Source organism: Sparus aurata, chromosome 18, assembly GCF_900880675.1.
Source record: "Sparus aurata chromosome 18, fSpaAur1.1, whole genome shotgun sequence".
In the NCBI taxonomy this organism is placed as follows: Eukaryota; Metazoa; Chordata; class Actinopteri; order Spariformes; family Sparidae; genus Sparus; species Sparus aurata.
The window spans coordinates 32,939,834-32,961,981 of record NC_044204.1 but is presented as its reverse complement, the minus strand read 5'-3'; the positions used below and the strand labels follow the sequence as shown (position 1 = coordinate 32,961,981).

The 22,148-nt window shown below is 41.2% G+C and overlaps 3 protein-coding genes and 1 long non-coding RNA gene across 4 annotated transcripts; all 4 read right to left on the bottom strand.

The window, feature by feature from the left end:
• Positions 1–2,447: 2,447 nt before the first annotated feature.
• On the bottom strand, positions 2,448–4,453 carry LOC115568726 (immunoglobulin superfamily member 3-like). Its single transcript, XM_030396286.1, has 6 exons — positions 4,411–4,453; positions 3,920–4,246; positions 3,467–3,823; positions 3,261–3,386; positions 3,041–3,102; positions 2,448–2,945 (listed from the first exon to the last, which is right to left on the bottom strand). Exons 1-6 carry the CDS (start codon positions 4,451–4,453, stop codon positions 2,823–2,825), a joined length of 1,038 nt encoding a protein of 345 aa, XP_030252146.1. The 3' UTR covers positions 2,448–2,822.
• A 2,053-nt stretch (positions 4,454–6,506) lies between these two features.
• LOC115568738 (uncharacterized) lies at positions 6,507–7,519 on the bottom strand. Its single transcript, XR_003981435.1, has 3 exons — positions 7,413–7,519; positions 7,008–7,069; positions 6,507–6,916 (listed from the first exon to the last, which is right to left on the bottom strand). It is a non-coding gene; the product is annotated as an uncharacterized LOC115568738 (long non-coding RNA).
• Positions 7,520–7,577: 58 nt separating this feature from the next.
• Positions 7,578–15,711, bottom strand: LOC115568666 (uncharacterized). Its single transcript, XM_030396170.1, has 3 exons — positions 15,666–15,711; positions 15,170–15,493; positions 7,578–7,981 (listed from the first exon to the last, which is right to left on the bottom strand). Exons 1-3 carry the CDS (start codon positions 15,706–15,708, stop codon positions 7,578–7,580), a joined length of 771 nt encoding a protein of 256 aa, XP_030252030.1. The 5' UTR covers positions 15,709–15,711.
• Positions 15,712–18,541: 2,830 nt separating this feature from the next.
• On the bottom strand, positions 18,542–20,570 carry LOC115568665 (immunoglobulin superfamily member 3-like). The gene is made up of 6 exons (XM_030396169.1): positions 20,528–20,570; positions 20,028–20,354; positions 19,571–19,927; positions 19,365–19,490; positions 19,145–19,206; positions 18,542–19,053 (listed from the first exon to the last, which is right to left on the bottom strand). The coding sequence occupies exons 1-6, from the start codon at positions 20,568–20,570 to the stop codon at positions 18,931–18,933; spliced, it is 1,038 nt and encodes a 345-aa protein (XP_030252029.1). The 3' UTR covers positions 18,542–18,930.
• Positions 20,571–22,148: the final 1,578 nt, after the last annotated feature.

Below are 22,148 nucleotides of genomic sequence, written 5' to 3'. Positions count from 1 at the left end.
TGATATGAAAGTCAGGTCATACTGTAAAATTGTAATGTGAAAGTGATATGACATGGTTTTTTTTAGAAATGTCAATATGGTGTGAATGTATCAGTGGTTAGCAGAAACATTAACTGTCAACTTTTAGTCCTGGTGACTGGGCTGTTACTCAACCACTACTCAACCACTTCTTTGCTGATACTCATCTCTGATGAAAGCGGTCACCTGCCTCGAGACCCACTAATAGCAACAACACTTATAGACTAAAAGCTTTGTGGCACAGGCTCCTGATATATAGATTTATGGTGGCTAAAAGTATATATCGTAAGACCTGCCCGACTATGTCTCTGATTGGTTGGCCTTGTTAGTTGTGTTCATTATGCTTGACTCAAACTGTTCAGTAGCTCTGGTAATGTCTGTTTTCAGAAGGTTATAAGCTGTAGTTTTACGCATAAACATATCGACTCTTTAGCCTTTCTCCCAGTCCTCTGCTGCTCCTGTCAGGGTCACTCATCCTCAGGAGTTGCACTTCAGAGTGTCTCTGCGCTCGACCTGAAGAGCAGACAGACGCCACCCGGCCTGTCTCTACCTAACAAGCCTAGAGATACTGCAGTTGTGACCTCGAGTCCTTATGGTGTCTTTACATAAAGGGCACCTACAGCTCACAGTACGCTGCAGCAGTTCTACCGCTGGCTGTCAGCAAACTGTAAGGAAAACACAAGCACAGCCCATTATCACCAGACAGCCACTGGACATGCACTTAGGAAATAGCATGTTAGAGAGCTAATTCTTGTCTCTTTTGTCTTCTGTTTATACCAGTAAATGTATCCTGACCCACTGAGCTCCCTCCCTGTCTCTGGTTGTACAGCAGACTACCAGGTCTCCCAACTTGGTTTCCAGCCCTTTTGACCAGTAAACTACAAGGTCCACAAAAAATCTCTGTTTCAAATATTTTTATTGATTTTCCAAAAGAAAAAAGAAAAAAAACAGAGGTCCAATACAGAAAACCACACAGTTCAATATCCAGGACATGATCCCCTCGGAAAAAAACAAACATACAAAACCCAGCAAAATGATTCCCCGGACGCCCCACTTCACCCTCACCACCCCCCTCAGCCAATCTCACCCCAGAGCGCTAAGACCAATTCAGAAGGTCACGAGGCCCGCTCCTTTTCCAGGAAGGAAAGCAGTGGTCAACAGATCTTTTCAAAATGTTCAGCTCAGTTTTTTATGGAGTATCTGATCTTTTCCAGATGAAGAGTGTCTGTCAGCTCTATCGTCCACAAAAAATCTCTGTCAGCATAGGTGATGTGTTATAAATTTCCTAGCTCTATTTTCAGTGGCTGTCTGGTGTTAATTGTTTGCGTTTTTTTTATTTATTTTCTGGTTTATTTTCCAGCAGTGAATCAGCAGAGTGTCAGCCGTAGTTGCCCTGGTAAACACACCACAACGACTGGCTGTCACAGCTGCAGTGTCTCTGGGCTCGTTAGGTAGAGCAGACAGGCCAGGTAGTGGAGCAGCGGCAGGGCAGCCCACCTGTCAACTCTACCTGACAAGCTCAGAGACCCTCTGAAGAGCAACTCCAGAGGATGAATAATCCAGACAGGAGCAGCACAAGACAGAAAGAGAAACTGAAGAGGTCGGTGTGTTTACCTGTAAAACTACAGTTTATATACCATCTAAAGCAGACATTTCCAGAGGTACTGCTGATGGAGGTCCTCGATACTTCAGGTCATGGTAAATCTAAGTGCTGTATGAAAGACAACTGGACTTCTCTCAGGTTCTTGAAGATGTTTCACCTCTCAACCAAGAGGCTTCTTCAGTTCTAACTAACTTGAAGGGAGTTGCAGGCTTTTAACCTCTGTGTGGGAGTGTCCTTACAGAGTCGCTAAGGACACGTGTGAGCTCTGAGTTTTGTGTGTGTGTGTGTGTGTGTGTGTGTGTGTGTGTGTGTGCTATGTTTAAATCTACCTGGGTGCAAGGTAGCAGTTAGAACGTGGTATAGTGTTTCATTGATTTGGGAATTGGATTTGATAATGAAGCACATAATAATTGTTAGCTAAGTATGTTTTTTGCAAAACCACAGATCAGTTCAAACTGAAAGGTCCTCTATGTTGCTGCTTCACATTTGTTTTGGTTGCGTGGTTTTATATATATTATGTATCATGTATAATATTATATACATATTCCCTCTTTATGTTTTCATGCACTGTGTTTTCTTGCTGAGCAACATTGGAGAAAAAGTAACACAAAGTTAAATTTTCATTCCATTTTCAATCCATTGTTCCACTGAAGCTAATGTGATTCAAGCAATATCAATTTCTGTTTTCATGTGGATTTAAGTTTTGCTCTCCCAGACTAGATTTTTCTCTAACTGTGATCTGTGGCCAGACTTCCTCATAATGCTGATGATGCGTTTTCTTCTGTAACCAGGCCTGTTGACCATCAACATTTAACACTCACAAAACTTTTGATCAATGTGTTTTATTCCTCAGATTTCAAATACAGACAATACATTCTTTCAACTTATACAGTGAAAACAGAAATTGAATTGTTTGGAAGATATATCAAGAAAAAGTTATACACTTTAGTAGCTCTGTTAAAGTTTGTGTGTATTATTTCTTGACGTAAGTCAGTTGGGAAACTAAATGCAAACACATAATATGATGCAGTGATCGATATACAAGCATGAAGTATAAACTGCATGTGCTGCAGCTTTTATCATGAAACACCTCATTCTCATTATAGTTTGAAGGGAAGCCACAACATTAATTGCTTAACCGGTCAATCAGCCAGTACTGTAAACCAATGATTCACATGGTTTGATGGACACACTTTCACATTCAGCTTCTAACTTGAGAATACACACTTTCTTCAGTCTTCAACTCTTTCTTCTTACGTCCTCTTGTAGCTTTCCGTCCAGTTAAGTGCAACGCAGCATAGTTCAGATCATCTCCACCTTCCACCTGTGCAGCAGATAAATGGCTCTTTACACAGTATAGTCGTGTTTTTATGCAGAGCCGCTGGGAATTATATTAATTAATTAAATAACAGTACTTACAATATCACGTACTGGTTGGCTCGAGTTTTCATGTCTTGCTTGTGAAGGTATGCCTTCTATTCCTTATGTTCAATAAAAACAAGAACATTCTGTTCTAAATCTGAATTTTTACATAATGATCCTCCACAAATTCAACTAATTCAAATTATCTACATTATATGAACTTTTAAAGTCATTCAATTGGATTACCAAAATTCACGATTCTGTCTATAACACTCACCTTTAACTTGTTCACATATTGATCTTGAAGTTCGGCGACAGATGAAAACAATATTTCCAATCAGTGAAATGACCAAGCAGATTATTGCCATCACCAGAGCAATTAATTCAGGACTCATTCTTCGCTCTAGACAACAAAGAGAAAAACTTACCACTCATGATGTTATGTAAATGTTAAGAATACCAGTATTACATACAGAATCATACCGATTTCCAGTTTGTCTCCATTTCCAAACAGTATCTCTCCACATGTGGCCACAGCACAGTAGTAAGTTCCAGCATCAGAGGAGCTGATGTTCTTAGAGAAGTGATGAACGCAGCTTTTCTGAGTGTCAGATCTGTCTTCACATTCATCACGTCTGTTTCCATCAGTGTAGAGGATGTTTGGATGAGATTTATCTGATCCGACTCTGAACCAGAACACACTGTGATCTCCTGGACATGTTTTAGTCTCAGAGTCAGAGAGGACTGAACACTGCAGAGTCTTCAAGTCTCCTGGACGGACTGGATCAGAGGCTGTCGGCTGCTGAACAACAGTGTAGTTCGATGTCCTCTGAGTGTTTCCTGTGTGATGTTTCAGTTAACGAACATTAACATAATGAAGCTGAAAGTGGTTAAAGTGACTCTAAAACATTGCAAAAAAACAGATCACATATTTACCTTTTAATGACAAATAGGTTCCATTCCAGAAAGTGTCATTCCAGTCTATGACTGCACAGTGATACATTCCCTCGTCTTCTTCAGTTGTTCTCAAAATGGTCAGCTTACTAATATTCTTCTCAACTTTCAGATCCAATCTAGAGGCAGAAAACTCTGGTCCGAACACAGGGTTTGTGTGTTTCCTAAATGTTACGATTAATTTCAGATCATCTCCGACACTCTGCTTGTACCAGTGAAGACGTTCACTGCCCAACTCGTCTAAAGGCAGAACACATGTGAAGGTCACAGGTTCACCAAGTTGAACTGTGGTCACTGGAACCAGAGCATCTAAAAGAAATTAGAATGTACAATAGATGAATCAGTAAATGACAATTAGAGTATAATGTTAACAAAGATAAAAGATAATCACACTAACCACCATACTCTACATCTAGTTTGCATTAAGATACTTAAATGAGAAAATATAATCATCTTGATTCAACAGCACTTACATCCTTGATGAAGGAGAAGCAGTGTAACGCAGAACACGATCATCTTCACACTGACTTTATGAGGAAGCATGTTTGTATTTAAAAGTTTGAAGGTGGTGACGTGATCATGATACATCAGACCATTTAATGCTTCTGATTGGTTATCACAGAATACACCATCAAAGTACATTTCCTCCCACACACGTGTTGCCCTGTGTCCCTGTCCTTTTTTCCACTGCATCACACGGCTTCCTGCAGCTACAGATGTCTCCTTTTCACCACCACCACACTCACATAAACACATAATACTCACACACGCACACCAGCATACTCTTAAGAAACATATGAGCGAGAGTTTGTCTCTACAAAATCCGCTTGCTGTAAACAGGCTGTAAAAACTGCCTTATGTAATTTCATACAGACCACATATTTACAGATATTAAAAAGCTAAAAGTACAGAAATTATATGATGACTAATTTAAAGGCTAATAGCTTTGTGGCACAGATCCCTGATATATAGATGTTTTGGTGGCTAAAAGTACATATCGCAAGACCTGCCCAACTACGTCTCTGATTGGTTGGCCTTGTTAGTTGTGCTCACTATGCTTGACTCAAACTGTTCAGTAGTTCTGGTTATGTCTGTTTTCAGAAGGTTATAAGCTGTAGTTTTGCGGGTAAAGACATTGACTCTTCAGCCTTTCTCCTGGTTCTCTCCTGCTCCTGCCAGAGTCACTCATCCTCAGGAGCTGCACTTCAGAGTGTCTCTGTGTTCGACCTGAAGAGTAGACAGACGCCACCTGGCCTGTCTCTACCTAACAAGCCCAAACACACTGCAGTTGCAACACTGGAGTCCTCATGATGTCTTTAGCTGCAGGGCAACTACAACTCACAGCACGCTGCAGCGGCTCTGCCGCTGGCTGTTTGTTTCACACAACTGTGAGAAAAACACAAGCACAGCCCATAATCACCAGACAGCCACTGAACATGCAGTTAGGAAATAGCATGTTAGATAGCTAATTCTTGTCTCGTTTGTCGTCTGATTCACCAGTAAATGTATCCTGGCCCACTGAGCTCCCTCCCTGTCTCTGGTTGTACAGCAGGCTACCAGGTCTCTCAACTTGGATTCCATCCCTTTTGACCAGTGAACTACAAAGTCCACAAAAAAATCCCTGTCAGCATAAGTGATGTGTGATTTTTTCCTAACTGTATGTTCAGTGGCTGTCAGGTATTAATGGCTTGTGTTTTGTTTGTTCTTTTTTTATTCTTGTTGTAGGCCACGTCCTCTGTTCAAGGACAGTCCAGAGGTACTGAGTGTGTGTGTGTGTGTGTGTGTGTGTGTGGGTGTGGGTGCGTGCGTGTGTGTGCGTGTGTGTGTGTGTGTGTGTGTGTAAATGTACCTGGGTGCAAGGTAGCAATTAGGAAGTGGGATAGAGCTTCATTGATTTGGGAATTGGATTTGATAATGACGCACATGATGATTGTGAGCATGTTAGTAAGTATGTTTTTTGCAAAATCACAGATCAGTTAAGAAAGTTCATCTATGTTGCTGCTTCACATTTGCTTTGGTTGTGTGGTGTTATATATATTATGTTTAATGTATAATATTATGTATATATAATCCCTCTTTATGTTTTTTGCACTATGGTTTCTTGCTGAGCCACACTGGAGAAATAGTAACACAAAGTTGAATTTTCAAAGAGCTCTGACTTTGGAATCTGCCTCCTTAGTTTGACCAATCACACTGCTGAAGCCTTTCTCTGAAATCCATTGTTCCACTAAAGCCAACATGATTGGAACAATATCCACTGCAACCAGTAAAACCTGAGACGACCAATTATACAGCCTCCCATTTCATTGCATAGACAGTTCTCAAGTTCTGTTTTCATGTGGATTTAAGTTCTGCTCTCCGAGACCAGATTTGCCTCTACCTGTGATCTGTGGCTGCACTTGCTACATTTGGTCTGACGTTATGTTTTCTGCTGTAACCAGGCCTGTTCAACATCAACATTTAACATTCACAAAGCTTTTGATCAAATTTATTTCAATCCTCAGATTTCAAATACAAGCAATCTGTTATTTCAACAAATACAGTGACAGCAGAAATCAAATTGTTTGAAAGTTATGTGATGAAAAGTTATAGACTTTAATAACGGTGTTAAAGATTGTATTATTTCTTGACTTAAGTCAGCTAGGGCAAGTAAACACAAACACATCATATAATGCAATGATCGATATTCAAGCATGAAATATAAAGAGCATGTGCTGCAGGATGGTTGTGGCTTTTATCATGAAACACCTTATTCTCATAGTTTGAAGGGAAGCCACAACATTAATTATTTAACCTGTCAATCAGCCAGTACTGTAAACCAACGATTCACATGATTTCATGGACACACTTTCACATTCAGCATCTAACTTGAGAATACACACATTCTTCGGTCTTCAACTCTTTCTTCTTACGTCCTCTTGAAGCTTTCCGTCCAGTTAAAGGCAACGCAGCATAGTTCAGATCATCTCCACCTTCCACCTGTGCAGCAGATAAATGGCTCTTTAGACAGTATAGTCATGTTTTTATGCACAGCTGCTGGGAATTATATTAATATAATAGCAGTACTTACAATATCACGTACTGGTTGGCTCGAGTTGTCATGTCTTGCTTGTGAAGGTTTGTCTTCTATTCCTGATGTTCAATAAAAACAAGAACATTTTGTTCTAAATCTGATTTTTACTTAAATGTCCTCCGCTGATTCAAATAATTTCAGTCAATATTGAAAATAAATACAGTTGAAAGTCTTTCATTATTAAGATTTAATGTACAAGGACAACAATTTGGTGACTTATGTTGTTCTGCACGTTTGATGATACATTAATTAATAATGTGCAAAATAACATATTTACTGATATGTATTATTTTATCCGAGAACGTGAGGTTGATGTTCATCTGTTCCTGTGTGATGGTACTCTTCCGACATTATATAAACTTTTCAAGTCATACAATTGATGATTCAGTCAACAACACTCACCTTTACCTTGTTCACATATTGATCTTGAAGTTCGGCGACAGATTAAAACAAAATTTCCAATCACAGAAATGACCAAGAAGATTATTGCCATCACCAGAGCAATTAATTCAGGACTCCCTATTTTCTCGAAACAACAAAGAAATTAATGTTTTCATAATTATGTCATTAACATGCTTTAAATATGACTTCCAGTGCTGAATTCAAAATCATACCAGTTTCCACTTTGGCTCCATTTCCAAACAGTATCTCTCCACATGTGGCCACAGCACAGTAGTAAGTTCCAGCATCAGAGGAGCTAATGTTCTTAGAGAAGTGATGAACGCAGCTTTTCTGAGTGTCAGATCTGTCTTCACATTCATCACGTCTGTTTCCATCAGTGTAGAGGATGTTCGGATGAGATTTATCTGATCCGACTCTGAACCAGAACACACTGTGATCTCCTGGATATGTTTTAGTCTCAGAGTCAGAGAGGACTGAACACTGCAGAGTCTTCAAGTCTCCTGGACGGACTGGATCAGAGGCTGTCGGCTGCTGAACAACACTGTAGTTTGATGTCCTCTGAGTGTTTCCTGTGATATTTCAGTTAAAGTAAAGAAAGTTAACATAATGAAGCTGAAAGTGGTTAAAGTGTCTCCAAATCATTGCAGAAAACAGATCACATAATTACCTTTTAATGACAAATAGGTTCCACTCCAAAAATTCTTATTCCGGTAAAAGACTGCACAGTGATACATTCCCTCGTCTTCTTCAGTTGTGCTAAAAATGGTCAATTTACACATTTTCTGATCAACTTTCAGATCCAATCTAGAGTCAGGAAACTCTGATCCGTACACAGGTTTATATTTATTCTTAATTGCCACGATTAATTTCAGATCATCTCCGACACTCTGCTTGTACCAGTGAATATCACAGCGAGACTCATCAGAAGGCAGAACACATGTGAAGGTCACAGGTTCACCAAGTTGAACTGTGGTCACTGGAACCAGAGCATCTAGAAGACATTTAAATGTACAATAGATTAATCAGTAAATGACAATTCGAGTGTAATGTTGAAAAATCATACTAACCACCATACTCTACATCTAGTTTGCATTAAGACACTTAAATGAGAAAATATAATGGTCATGATTCGACAGCACTTACATCCTTGATGAAGGAGAAGCAGTGTAACGCAGAACACGATCATCTTCATACTGACTCTATGAGGAAGCGTGTTTGTATTTCAGAGAGTGAACGTGGTGACGTGGTCAAGACGCTCAGACAATCTAATGCTTCTGATTGGTTATCACAGAATATACATACAAAGTACATTTCCTGCCACACGGGTGATGTCCTGCTTTATGTGAAGCATGTTACCGCTTTCTCTCATGCAGTCTCTATTTGATGTTAATAAAGCTTTTTTTCCACTGCATGCTGTGGTTGTCCCTTACGGAAGAGGATTAGGGCCACATGTGAATTTTTTTTGTAGTTCTGACTTCAAAGTCAGAATTCTGAGAAAAAAGTCAGAATTCTGAGATTTTACATGTGCAGACTTCTGACTTTATTCTCAGAATTCTGACTTTAAAGTCAGAATTCTGACTTTAATCTCAGAATTCTGACTTTTTTCTCAGAATTCTGACTTTAAAGTCAGAATTCTGACTTTAATCTCAGAATTCTGAGAAAAAAGTCAGAATTCTGACTTTAATCTCAGAATTCTGACTTTTTTCTCAGAATTCTGACTTTAAAGTCAGAACTACAAAAAAAATTCATGTGTGGCCCTAATCCTCTTCCGTAGTCCCTTCACCACCACAACACTCACATACACACACACACACACACACACACACACACACACACACCAACATCCTATCAGTGGACATATTAGTGAGAGTTAGAGTTCTCAATGGGTCGGGCCGGCCCGACAAACCCAACTGGACCCACAGGTTCGGGCCAAAAAAAAACGCAAATGTGCCGGGTAGGGTCGGGCCTCGTGCTTACTTTCATAAAACACATTTCTGACCTGCTTCATGGGGAGGGGCAGACGCCGACCTGACGCCCCTGCGTGATGTACTCACACCTATAGCCTGACTGGGGAAGATGGAATTGGCTAAAAGTAAACTTGCCACGGAGAATTCCACCTTGAGGAAAACAATGCAGGCGCGTGGGGGGTCGGGTTCGGGCCGGGTTTGGGCAGACAATTCATGCTCGTGTGTCGGGCTGTGTCGGATTCGGGCTTAAAAACCCGCGGGGCCGGGTTGGGTCGGGTTGTAATTTTCAGGCCCGTTGAGAACTCTAGCGAGAGTTTGTCGGCTGGAGTTGCTGAAGACACCCAGCTTTGTTAAGAGGGTGGGGGCAGCAGTGGAGACGGCTCTATTGTCACAGTTTCGGCACTTGTTGCTTCAACAGGCTGGAAATCTTCTGGTGGTCACTGGTTTCACACTCACAAATGTTGAAATGCAGTTTCAAACTGCGCTCACTGACTTTGCAGCTTTCTGTAACTCCACTTTCATCACTTCCCCCTCCTGATATGAAAGTCAGGTCATACTGTAAAAATTTAATGTTAAAGTGATATGACATGGTTTTTTTTAGAAATGTCAATATGTTGTGAATGTATCAGTGGTTGCAGAAACATTAACTGTCAACTTTTAGTCCTGGTGTCTGGGCTGTTACTCAACCAATACTCAACCACTTCTTTGCTGATACTCGTCTCTGATGAAAGCGGTCACCTGCCTCGAGACTAGAGATGCACCGATCGATCGGCAACCGATCGCAATCGGCCGATAATGCCCCTATCGGTTTTGATTGGAGTTCTCAAAATAGATCACATCAGGCCGATATAAAGACAGTGCATTAACTGCGTGCAGGGAGGGAATTTCATGGTCGCCGTTGCCCCGCGCCACAGTGTCCTCTGTGCCCCTGGCCCGGTCAACTTAGCGAGCTTGCCTTTAATTACAGCCACCTGAGTGCACAGTAGTCACTCACAGTAACTTCAGTGAGTCCGTGGTTCGCCCAGGTGGAGTCTCATCATCACGATGATCTCACGTGAAAGCCTCTCAAACAGCAGCAGCGTCTCAAAACAGAAGAACGAAACTTACAGCACAGCGAGCGAGCGCATCCGGTTTAATATGATACGTAACTGACTTATGTGGTAGGATTTAGTCCGGTAAAGTTGGAAATATATTCACAGATTCGAACTTCCCGGATCAATAACTCATAAGTGCAACCTTGTTAAAACACAAACGACGGCTCTTTCCTACCGTAGTAAGGTAGACAACGAGCTACAACCGTATGTTAATCAAAACGAGCGTCTGGACATTAACTCTGGTCTGTATGATCAGCCAGCTGTGAGACGAGGGTGCAGGGACCGTCTACAAAGTGCAACACTGAAAAGAGATACTACAAAATATATTCAATAACTTCAGTATTATTCAGAGTGTAGTGTCACCAAAATCACTCCACACATCAGTGGTCTCCTGTTGGTTATTCTACAATTTTTTGTTTGGAAAAAATGTGCTTTGCCATAATTTTGGGGAATTTCTATTGGGAGAAATATTCAGTAACACTAATATTCAGTGTGGTGTCACAAAACCCACCTCACCCTAACCCTACTTAACAAAAACTACTTTCTAATGTAACTTTAACTTGATTTTGGTATTAAAAATGTTTTAATACACAATCCATGTCTTATTATAAATTAGGATGTTATGGTATCAGTCTGAAAGGTAAATCAACACATTTTACCCAGTGGCCTTTGTGCCCTGTCATGTGGCCTTGGTGCCCCTGGAAAAAAACTGAAGGCCAAATGGACTTGCCCCTAAAATGAGGAAATTCCCACCCTGACTGCATTCCCACTAGTAAGCTACAGTTTCTCTATGTAAGCTGAGTCCAAGTTGTCTCTAAGAGTCTCTAGAGTGTAAAATATTGCACATTACCTCAGCCTGCAATAAAACGGTGGTCAATTCATGATACTTTCTCATCTCATAATTTGTATACTTAATAATACAATGTCAATGTTGTGTAAGAAGAATCATTAATTAAATATATGAAAGTTACACAAGACAACAATATAGAAAAATGTATGGATTTGACGCTGTTATCGGTGATCGGCAATATCGGGATTGGCAGATACTGCTTTTGGTGATCGGTGATCGGTGATCGGCCCCAAAAATCCTGATCGGTGCATCTCTACTCGAGACCCACTAATAGTAAAATCATTTATACGCTAAAAGCTTTGTGGCACAGGCTCCTGATATATAGATTTATATGGTGGCTAAAAGAACATATGATAAGACTTGCCCGACTATGTCTCTGATTAGTTGGCCTTGTTAGTTGGGTTCTCTATGTTTGACTCAATCTGTTCAGTAGCTCTGATAATTTCTGTTTTCAGAAGGTTATAAGCTGTAGTTTTGCGGATAAACACATTGACTCTTTAGTCTTTCTCCCAGTCCTCTGCTGCTCCTGTCAGGGTCACTCATCCTCAGGAGCTGCACTTCAGAGTGTCTCTGCACTCGACCTGAAGAGCAGACAGACGCCACCTGGCCTGTCTCTACCTAACAAGCCCAGAGACACTGCAGCTGCGAGAGCCAGCCCTGGTTGTGTCCTTACCATCGGGGGAACCACAGCTCACAATACACTACAGCAGCTCTGCCACTGGCAGTTTGCTTTAACAAATCCTTAGTTTTTGGGGGGACGGTTTGTAAAGTGAACAGCAAACAGTGGATCAACAGAGTGTGAGCCGTAGTTGCCCTGGTAAACACACCACAACGACAAGCATTCACAGCTGCAGTGTCTCTGGGCTTGTTAAGTAGAGCAGACAGGCCAGGTAGTGGAGTAGCGGCAAGGCAGCCCACCTGTCAACTCGACCTAACAAGCTCAGAGACCTTCTGAAGAGCGGCTCCAGAGCATGACTAATCCAGACAGAAGCAGCACAAGACAGAAAGAGAACCTGAAGAGGTTGGTGTGTTTACCTGTAAAACTACAGTTTATAAACCACCTAAAGCAGACATTACCAGAGGTACTGCTGATGAAGGTTCTCTGTCACCAAGGTCATGGTAAATCTAAGTGCTGGATCGTAGGCAACTGGACTTCTCTGAGCTTCTTGAGGACGTTTCATCTCTTATAGAAGAGGCTTCTTCAGTTCTAACTAACTTGAAGGGAGCTGCAGGCTTTTAAACTGTGTGGGAGTGGATTACCTATTCGCTAAGTCTTAGGATGGATAAGTATCTGCATTACTGGGAAAAATGGATTGTGTTTGTGACCACAAGAGATGCTCACCGGGCCATTATGAACTGACTTGTAGTCCCATTAGTATGATATCTGAATGTGAATGTGTAATGAATGTGTAGCTGACCAACTGTTCTATGTCTTTTTGTATGTTGTATGTTGTTTATGTTCTCTCTATAAAAATAAAGTACAAAAAATAAATAAATAAATAAACTGTGTGGGAGTGTCCTTACAGAGTCATTAATGACACGTGAGCTCTGAGTTTCAGAGTTGTTTGGCCTACTTGTGGGTAGTTGATTCAACCGGCCTTTATGTAGGTTGCTATGGCTAGGTGAGCCATGGTGTCGATGGTTGCTGTCTGGGGGGGGACTCAGTAAAGCATTGTGGGTGGGTGATTAGTAATGTCTTAGGCCGCCTCCTATGTTCAAAGATGCTCCAGAGGTACTGTGTGAGTTACAGTTTAAGACAAGAACAGAGAACGTAACAAACAATTCCATACAATCAGAGGCAGAGTAGGGTAGGTCTTGCAAGAACACGAGTGGGTTCCATTATATCGTGTGTGTGTGTGTGTGTGTGTGTGTGTGTGTGTGTGTGTGTGTGTGTGTGGTGTGTATGTGTGTGTGTGTGTGTGTGCTAAGTTTCAGGGTTAGATTATTCCTCAATGTTGCTACTTCATGTTTGTTTTGGTTGTGTGGTTTTATAAATATTATGTATAATGTATAATATTATGTATATATATTCTCTCTTTATGTTTTCATGCACTTTGTTTTCTTGCTGAGCAACATTGGAGAAATAGTAACACAAAGTCGCATTTTCATAAAGGCTCCGACTTTGGAAGCTACATCCTTAGTTTGACAAATCACACTGCTGAAGCCTTTTTTTAAATCCATTGTTCCACTAAAACTAATATGATTGGAACAATGTCAATTTCTGATTTCATGTGGATTGAAGTTTTGCTCTCCCAGACTAGAGCTGCCTCTACCTGTGATCTGTGGCCACACTCTCTATTTTTGGTCTGACGTTATGTTTTCTGCTGTAACCAGGCCTGTTGAACATCAACATTTAACACTCACAAAGCTTTTGAATTTATTTCAATACTCACATTTCAAATACAGACAACACATTATTTCAGTTAATACAATAAAGGCAGAAATTGGATTGTTTGACAGATATGTAAGAAAAAAGTTATAGACTTTAACAGCTCTCTTAAAGTTTGTGTGTATTATTTCTTGACTTGAGTCAGCTAGGGCAAGTAAACACAAACACATATATAATGCAATGATCGATATACAAACATGACCTATAAAAAGCATGTGCTGCAGGATGGTTTTAGCTTTTATCATGAAACACCTCATTCTCATTATAGTTTGAAGGGAAGCCACAACGTTATTTATTTACACTGTCAATCAGCCAGTACTGTAAACCAACGATTCAGATGATTTCATGGACACACTTTCACATTCAGCATCTAACTTGAGAATACACACATTCTTCAGTCTTCAACTCTTTCTTCTTACGTCCTCTTGAAGCTTTCCGTCCAGTTAAGTGCAACGCAGCATAGTTCAGATCATCTCCACCTTCCATCTGTGCAGCAGATAAATGGCTCTTTTACAGTATAGTCATGTTTTTATGCAGAGCTGCTGGGAATTATGTTAATAAAATAACAGTACTTACAATATCACGTACTGGTTGGCTCAAGTTGTCATTTCTTGCTTGTGAATGTTTGCCTTCTATTCCTGCCATTAAATAAAAACCAGAACATTTTGTTCTATGTCTGATTTTTACATAATGATCCTCCACTGATTCAACACATTTCAATCATCTACATTATATGAACGTTTAAAGTAATTCAATTGAAGCACTAAAATTGATGATTAGTCAACAACGCTCACCTTTAACTTGTTCACATATTGATCTTGAAGTTCGGCGACAGATGAAAACAATATTTCCAATCAGAGAAATGACCAAGAAGATTATTGCCATCACCAGAGCAATTAATTCAGGACTCAGTCTTCCCTCTAGACAACAAAGAGAAAAACTTACCACTCATGATGTTATAAAAATGTTATGAATACCAGTATTGAATTCAGAATCATACCGATTTCCACTTTATCTCCATTTCCAAACAGTATCTCTCCACATGTGGCCACAGCACAGTAGTAAGTTCCAGCATCAGAGGAGTTGATGTTCTTAGAGAAGTGATGAACGCAGCTTTTCTGAGTGTCAGATCTGTCTTCACATTCATCACGTCTGTTTCCATCAGTGTAGAGGATGTTTGGATGAGATTTATCTGATCCGACTCTGAACCAGAACACACTGTGATCTCCTGGACATGTTTTAGTCTCAGAGTCAGAGAGGACTGAACACTGGAGAGTCTTCAAGTCTCCTGGACGGACTGGATCAGAGGTTGTCGGCTGCTGAACAACACTGTAGTTCGATGTCCTCTGAGTGTTTCCTGTGAGATGTTTCAGTTAAGATAAAGAACATTAACACAATGAAGCTGAAAGTGGTTAAAGTGACTCCAAATCATTGCAAAAAACAGATCACATAATTACCTTTTAATGACAAATAGGTTCCATTCCAAAAATTCTTATTCAAGTAAATGACTGCACAGTGATACATTCCCTCATCTTCTTTAGTTGTGCTAAAAATGGTCAATTTACAAATTTTCTGCTCAACTTTCAGTTCCAATCTAGAGTCAGGAAACTCCGATCCGTACACAGGTTTTGCATTATTCTTAATTGCCGAGATTAATTTCAGATCATCTCCGACACTCTGCTTGTACCAGTGAATATCACGGCGAAACTCATCAGAAGGCACAACACATGTGAAGGTCACAGGTTCACCAAGTTGGACTGTTGTCACTGGAACCAGAGCATCTAAAAGAAATTAAAATGTACAATAGATTAATCAGTAGATGACAATTAGAGTATAATGTTAACAAAGATGAATAAGATAAAAGATGATCACACTAACCACCATACTCTACATCTAGTTTGCATTAAGATACTTAAATAGGAAAAATAAACGTCATGATTCGACAGCACTTACATCCTTGATGAAGGAGAAGCAGTGTAACGCAGAACACGATCATCTTCACACTGACTTTATGAGGAAGCTTGTTTGTATTTAAGAGTGTGAAGGTGCTGACGTATTCAAGACGCTCAGACCATCTAATGCTTCTGATTGGTTATCACAGAATATATATTCAAAGTACATTTCCTGCCACACGGGTGTTGTCCTGCTCTATGTGGAGCATGTTACCGCTTTCTCTCTTGCACTCTCTATTTGATGTTAATAAAGCTTTTTTTTCCACTGCATGCTGTGGTTGTCCCCTCACCACCACAGCACTCACATAAACACACACACACACCAACATCCTATTAGCAGACATATTAGTGAGAGTTAGAGTTCTCAATGGGTCGGGCCGGCCCGACAAACCCAACTGGACCCAGAGGTTCGGGCCAAAAAAAAACACAAATGAGCCGGGTCGGGTTGGGCCTCGGGCTTACTTTTTTATAAAACACATTTCATGAAACACATTTCTGACCTGCTTCACGGGGAGGGGCAGACGCCGACCTGACGCCGCTGCGTGATGTACTCATGCCTATAGCCTGACTGGGGAAGATGGAATTGGCTAAAAGTAAACTTGCCACAGGTGAATTCACCCTTGAGGAAAACAATGCAGGCGCGTGGGGGGTCGGGTTCGGGCAGACAATTCATGCTCGTGTGTCGGGCTGTGTCGGATTCGGGCTTAAAAACCCGCGGGGCCGGGTCGGGTCGGGTTGTAATTTTCAGGCCCATTGAGAACTCTAGCGAGAGTTTGTCGGCTGGAGTAGCTGGAGACACCCAGCTTTGTTAAGAGGGTGGGGGCAGCAGTGGAGACGGCTCTATTGTCACAGTTTCGGCACTTGTTGCTTCAACAGGCTGGAAATCTTCTGGTGGTCACTGGTTTCACACTCACAAACGTTGAAATGCAGTTTCAAACTGCGCTCACTGACTTTGCAGCTTTCTGTAACTCCACTTTCATCACTTCCCCCTCCTCATATGAAAGTCAGGTCATACTGTAAAAATGTAATGTGAAAGTGATATGACATGGTTTTTTTTAGAAATGTCAATATGGTGTGAATGTGTCAGTGGTTAGCAGAAACATTAACTGTCAACTCTTTGTCCTGGTGTCTGGGCCGTTACTCAATTACTACTCAACCACTTCTTTGCTGATACTCCTCTCTGATGAAAGCGGTCACCTGCCTCGAGACCCATTAATAGTAAAATCACTTATAGGCTAAAAGCTTTGTGGCACAGGCTCCTGATATATAGATTTATATGGTGGCTAAAATAACATATCATAAGACTTGCCTGACTATGTCTCTGATTAGTTGGCCTTGTTAGTTGGGTTCTCTATGCTTGACTCAATCTGTTCAGTAGCTCTGATAATGTCTGTTTTCAGAAGGTAAACACATTGACTCTTAAGCCTTCATCTGGTCCTCTGCTGCTCCTGCCAGAATCACTCATCCTCAGGAGCTGCACTTCAGAGTGTCTCTGCCCTCGACCGGAAGAGCAGACAGACGCCACCTGGCCTGTCTCTACCTAACAAGCCCAGAGACACTGCAGGTGCGTGAGCCAGCCCTGGTTGTGTCTTTACCGTCGGGGGAACCACGGCTCACAATACACTACAGCAGCTCAGCCACTGGCTGTTTGCTTTAACAAATCCTTCGTTTTTTGGGGGGGACGGTTTGTAAAGTGAACAGCAAACAGTGGATCGACAGAGTGTGAGCCGTAGTTGCCCTGGTAAACACACCACAACGACTGGCATTCACAGCTGCAGTGTCTCTAGGCTCGTTAGGTAGAGCAGACAGGCCGGGTAGTGGAGCAGCGGCAGGGCAGCCCACCTGTCAACTCTACCTGTCAACTCGACCTAACAAGCTCAGAGACCTTCTGAAGAGCAGCCCCAGAACATTTATAATCCAGACAGGAGCAGCACAAAACAGAAAGAGAACCTGAAGAGGTTGGTGTGTTTACCTGTAAAACTACAGTTTATAAACCACCTAAAGCAGACATTACCAGAGGTACTGCTGATGAAGGTTCTCTGTCACCAAGGTCATGGTAAATCTAAGTGCTGTATCGTAGGCAACTGGACTTCTCTCAGGTTCTTGAAGACGTTTCATCTCTCATAGAAGAGGCTTCTTCAGTTCTAACTAACTTGAAGGGAGCTACAGGCCTTTAAACTGTGTGGGAGTGTCCTTACAGAGTCATTACTGACACATGTGAGCTCTGAGTTTCAGAGTCAGAGGGCCACTTGTCAATTAATGGCTCAGCCCTTCATGTTGGTTGCTAAGGCTACGTGAGCCATGGTGTGAATGGTTGTTAAGCTGTCTTGGGAGGGAACTCAGTAAAGCATTGTGGGTGGGTGATAAGTAATGTCTTAGGCTGCCTCCACTGTTCAAGGACGGTCCAGAGGTACTGTGTGAGTTAACAGTTTAAGACAGGAACAGAGAACGTAACAAACAATGCCAACCAATCAGTGGCAGAGTAGGGTAGGTCTTGCAAGCACATGAATGGGATCCATTATATCGTGTGTGTGCATGTATGTGTGTGTGTGTGTGTGTGTGTGTGTGTGTGTGTGTGTGTGTGTGTGTGTGTGTGGTGCATGTGTGTGTGCGTGTGTGTGTGCTAAGTGTCAGGGTTAGATTATTCCTCAATGTTGCTACGTCATGTTTGTTTTGGTTGTGTGGTTTTATAAATATTATGTATAATGTATAATATTATATACATATTCCCTCTTTATGTTTTCATGCACTGTGTTTTCTTGCTGAGCAACATTGGAGAAGATCTGTGAGACCTGTGGCCACACTTGCTATATTTGTTCTGACGTTATGTTTTCTGCTGTAACCAGGCCTGTTGAACATCAACATTTAACATTCACAAAGCTTTTGATCAATTTATTTCAATACTCAGATTTCAAATACAGACAACACATTATTTCAGTTAATACAATAAAGGCAGAAATTGAATTGTTTGACAGATATGTAGGAAAAAGTTATAGACTTTAATAGCTCTGTTAAAGTTTGTGTGTATTATTTCTTGACTTGAGTCAGCTAGGGCAAGTAAACACAAACACATATATAATGCAATGATCGATATACAAACATGACCTATAAAGAGCATGTGCTGCAGGATGGTTTTAGCTTTTATCATGAAAAACCTCATTCTCATTATAGTTTGAAGGGAAGCCACAACGTTAATTATTTACACTGTCAATCAGCCAGTACTGTAAACCAATGATTCACATGGTTTCATTGACACACTTTCACATTCAGCTTCTAACTTGAGAATACACACTTTCTTCAGTCTTCAACTCTTTCTTCTTACGTCCTCTTGAAGCTTTCCGTCCAGTTAAGTGCAACGCAGCATAGTTCAGATCATCTCCACCTTCCACCTGTGCAGCAGATAAATGGCTCTTTACACAGTATAGTCATGTTTTTATGCACAGCTGCTGGGAATCATGTTAATAAAATAACAGTACTTACAATATCACGTACTGGTTGGCTCGAGTTGTCATGTCTTGCTTGTGAATGTTTGCCTTCTATTCCTGCCATTCAATAAAAAACCAGAACATTTTGTTCTATGTCTGATTTTTACATAATGATCCTCCACTGATTCAACACATTTCAATCATCTACATCATATGAACATTTAAAGTCATTCAATCGAAGCACTAAAATTGATGATTCAGTCAACAACGCTCACCTTTATATTGTTCACATATTGATCTTGAAGTTCGGCGACAGATGAAAACAATATTTCCAATCACAGAAATGACCAAGAAGATTATTGCCATCACCAGAGCAATTAATTCAGGACTCATTCTTCGCTCTAGACAACAAAGAGAAAAACTTACCACTCATGATGTTATAAAAATGTTATGAATACCAGTATTGAACACAGAATCATACCGATTTCAACTTTAGCTCCATTTCCAAACAGTATCTCTCCACATGTGGCCACAGCACAGTAGTAAGTTCCAGCATCAGAGGAGTTGATGTTCTTAGAGAAGTGATGAACGCAGCTTTTCTGAGTGTCAGATCTGTCTTCACATTCATCACGTCTGTTTCCATCAGTGTAGAGGATGTTTGGATGAGATTTATCTGATCCGACTCTGAACCAGAACACACTGTAATCTCCTGGACATGTTTTAGTCTCAGAGTCAGAGAGGACTGAACACTGGAGAGTCTTCAAGTCTCCTGGACGGACTGGATCAGAGGCTGTTGGCTGCTGAACAACAGTGTAGTTCGATGTCCTCTGAGTGTTTCCTGTGTGATGTTTCCGTTAAGGTAAAGAACTTTATCATAATGGAGCTGAAAGTGGTTAAAATGACTCCAAAATATTGTAAAAAACAGATCACATATTTACCTTTTAATGACAAATAAGTTCCACTCCAGAAAATCTCAGTCCACTCTATGACTGCACAGTGATACGTTCCCTCGTCTTTTTCAATTGTTCTCAAAATGGTCAGATTACTAATATACTTTTCTACTCTCAGATCCAGTCTAGAGTCAGAAAACTCTGGTCTGTACACAGGGTTTATATGTTTCCTAAATGTTACAATTAATTTCAGATCATCTCCGACACTCTGCTTGAACCAGTAAAGAGGTTTACTGCTCAACTCATCGAAAGGCAGAACACATGTGAAGGTCACAGGTTCACCAAGTTTAACTGTGGTCACTGGAACCAGAGAATCTAAAAGAAATTGAAATGTACAATAGATTAATCAGTAAATGACAATCAGAGTATAATGTTAACAAAGATAAATAAGATAAAAGATAATCACAATAACCACCATACTCTACATCTAGTTTGCATTAAGATACTTGAGTGAGAAAATATAATGGTCATGATTCGACAGCACTTACGTCCTTGATGAAGGAGAAGCAGTGTAACGCAGAACACGATCATCTTCACACTGACTTTATAAGGAAGTTTGTTTGTATTTCAGAGAGTGAAGGTGGTGACGTGGTCAAGGGGCTCACACATTCTAATGCTTCTGATTGGTTATCACAGAATATATATTCAAAGTGCATTTCCTGCCACACGGGTGTTGACCTGCTCTATGTGGAGCATGTTACCGCTCTCTCTCATGCACTTCTATTTGATGTTAATAAAGATTTTTTCCACTGCATCATGCTGCCTCCTGCAGCTGCAGTTGGCTCCTTTTCAGTTCCACCACACTCACATAAACACATTATATGCACACACACACGCCAGCATACTCTGCGTAGAATATTAGCGAGAGTTTGTTGCTACAAACAGGCTGGAAAACGTCCCGTGGCCACTGGTTACATACTTACAAATGTTGAAACGTAGCTTCAAACTGTGTTTGCTTGCTTTCTTCACTTTTACATGTTCATATGAAATTCAGGTTATGAACTTGTAACTTAAACGTGATATGAAGTGTTTTTTAAAAATGTCAGTATGGCGTGAACGCATCAGCGGTTAGCAGAAACATTAATTGTCAACATTTTGTCCTTGCGACTGGGCTGTTACCATAGGCACTTTTATCTAACTACTAACTGAATTCGTTCCTGATACTCGTCTCTCACAGTCTGCCAAGCCATAACACATTAGATTCATAGGAAGCGGTGGGGAGGAAGGGGAATGGTGCCTGGGACAAAAGTGCTAACTGCCTCTCACGGTCTTCTGCTGCTCCTGTCAGGGTCACTCAGCCTCAGGAGCTGCACTTCGGAGTGTCTCTGTGCTCAACCTGAAGAGCAGACAGACGACACCCGGCCTGTCTCTACCTAACAAGCCTAAACACACTGTAGTTGTAACAGTCAGTCCTCTTGGTGTCTTTACCTGTGCGGCAACTACGACTCACAGTACGCTGCTGGCTGTTTGTTTTAAACAACCACAAGGAAAACACAAGCAGAACCCATAATCACCAGACAGCCACTGAACATGCAGTTAGGAAATGGTATGTTCGATAGCCAATTCTTGTCTCTTTTGTCATCTGATTTACCAGTAAATGTATCCTGGCCCACTGAGCTCCATCCCTGTCCCTGGTTGTACAGCAGACTACCAGGTCTCTCAGTTTGGTCTCTTTCCCGTTTGTCGGTAAACTACAACATCAGCAAAACTGACTTGTGATTATTTCCTAGGGGTATATTTGGTGGCTGACAGGTGTTAATAGCTTGTCTTTTCCTTTGGGTTTTTTTGTGGACGGTTTGTAAAACAGTTGCCCTGGTAAACACACCACAACGACTGGCTTTCACAGCTGCAGTGTCTCTGGGCTCGTTAGGTAGAGCAGACAGGCCAGGTAGCTGAGCAGCGTCAGGGCAGCCCACCTGTCAACTCTACCAAACAACCTCAAAGATCCCCTGAAGAGCGTCTCCAGAGGATGAATAATTCAGACAGGAGCAGCACAAGACAGAGACAGACGCCACCTGGCCTGTCTCCACCTAACAAGCCCAAACATACTGCAGTTGCGAGAGCCAGTCCGGGTCGTGTCTTTGCCGGTGGGGGAACTACGGTTCATAA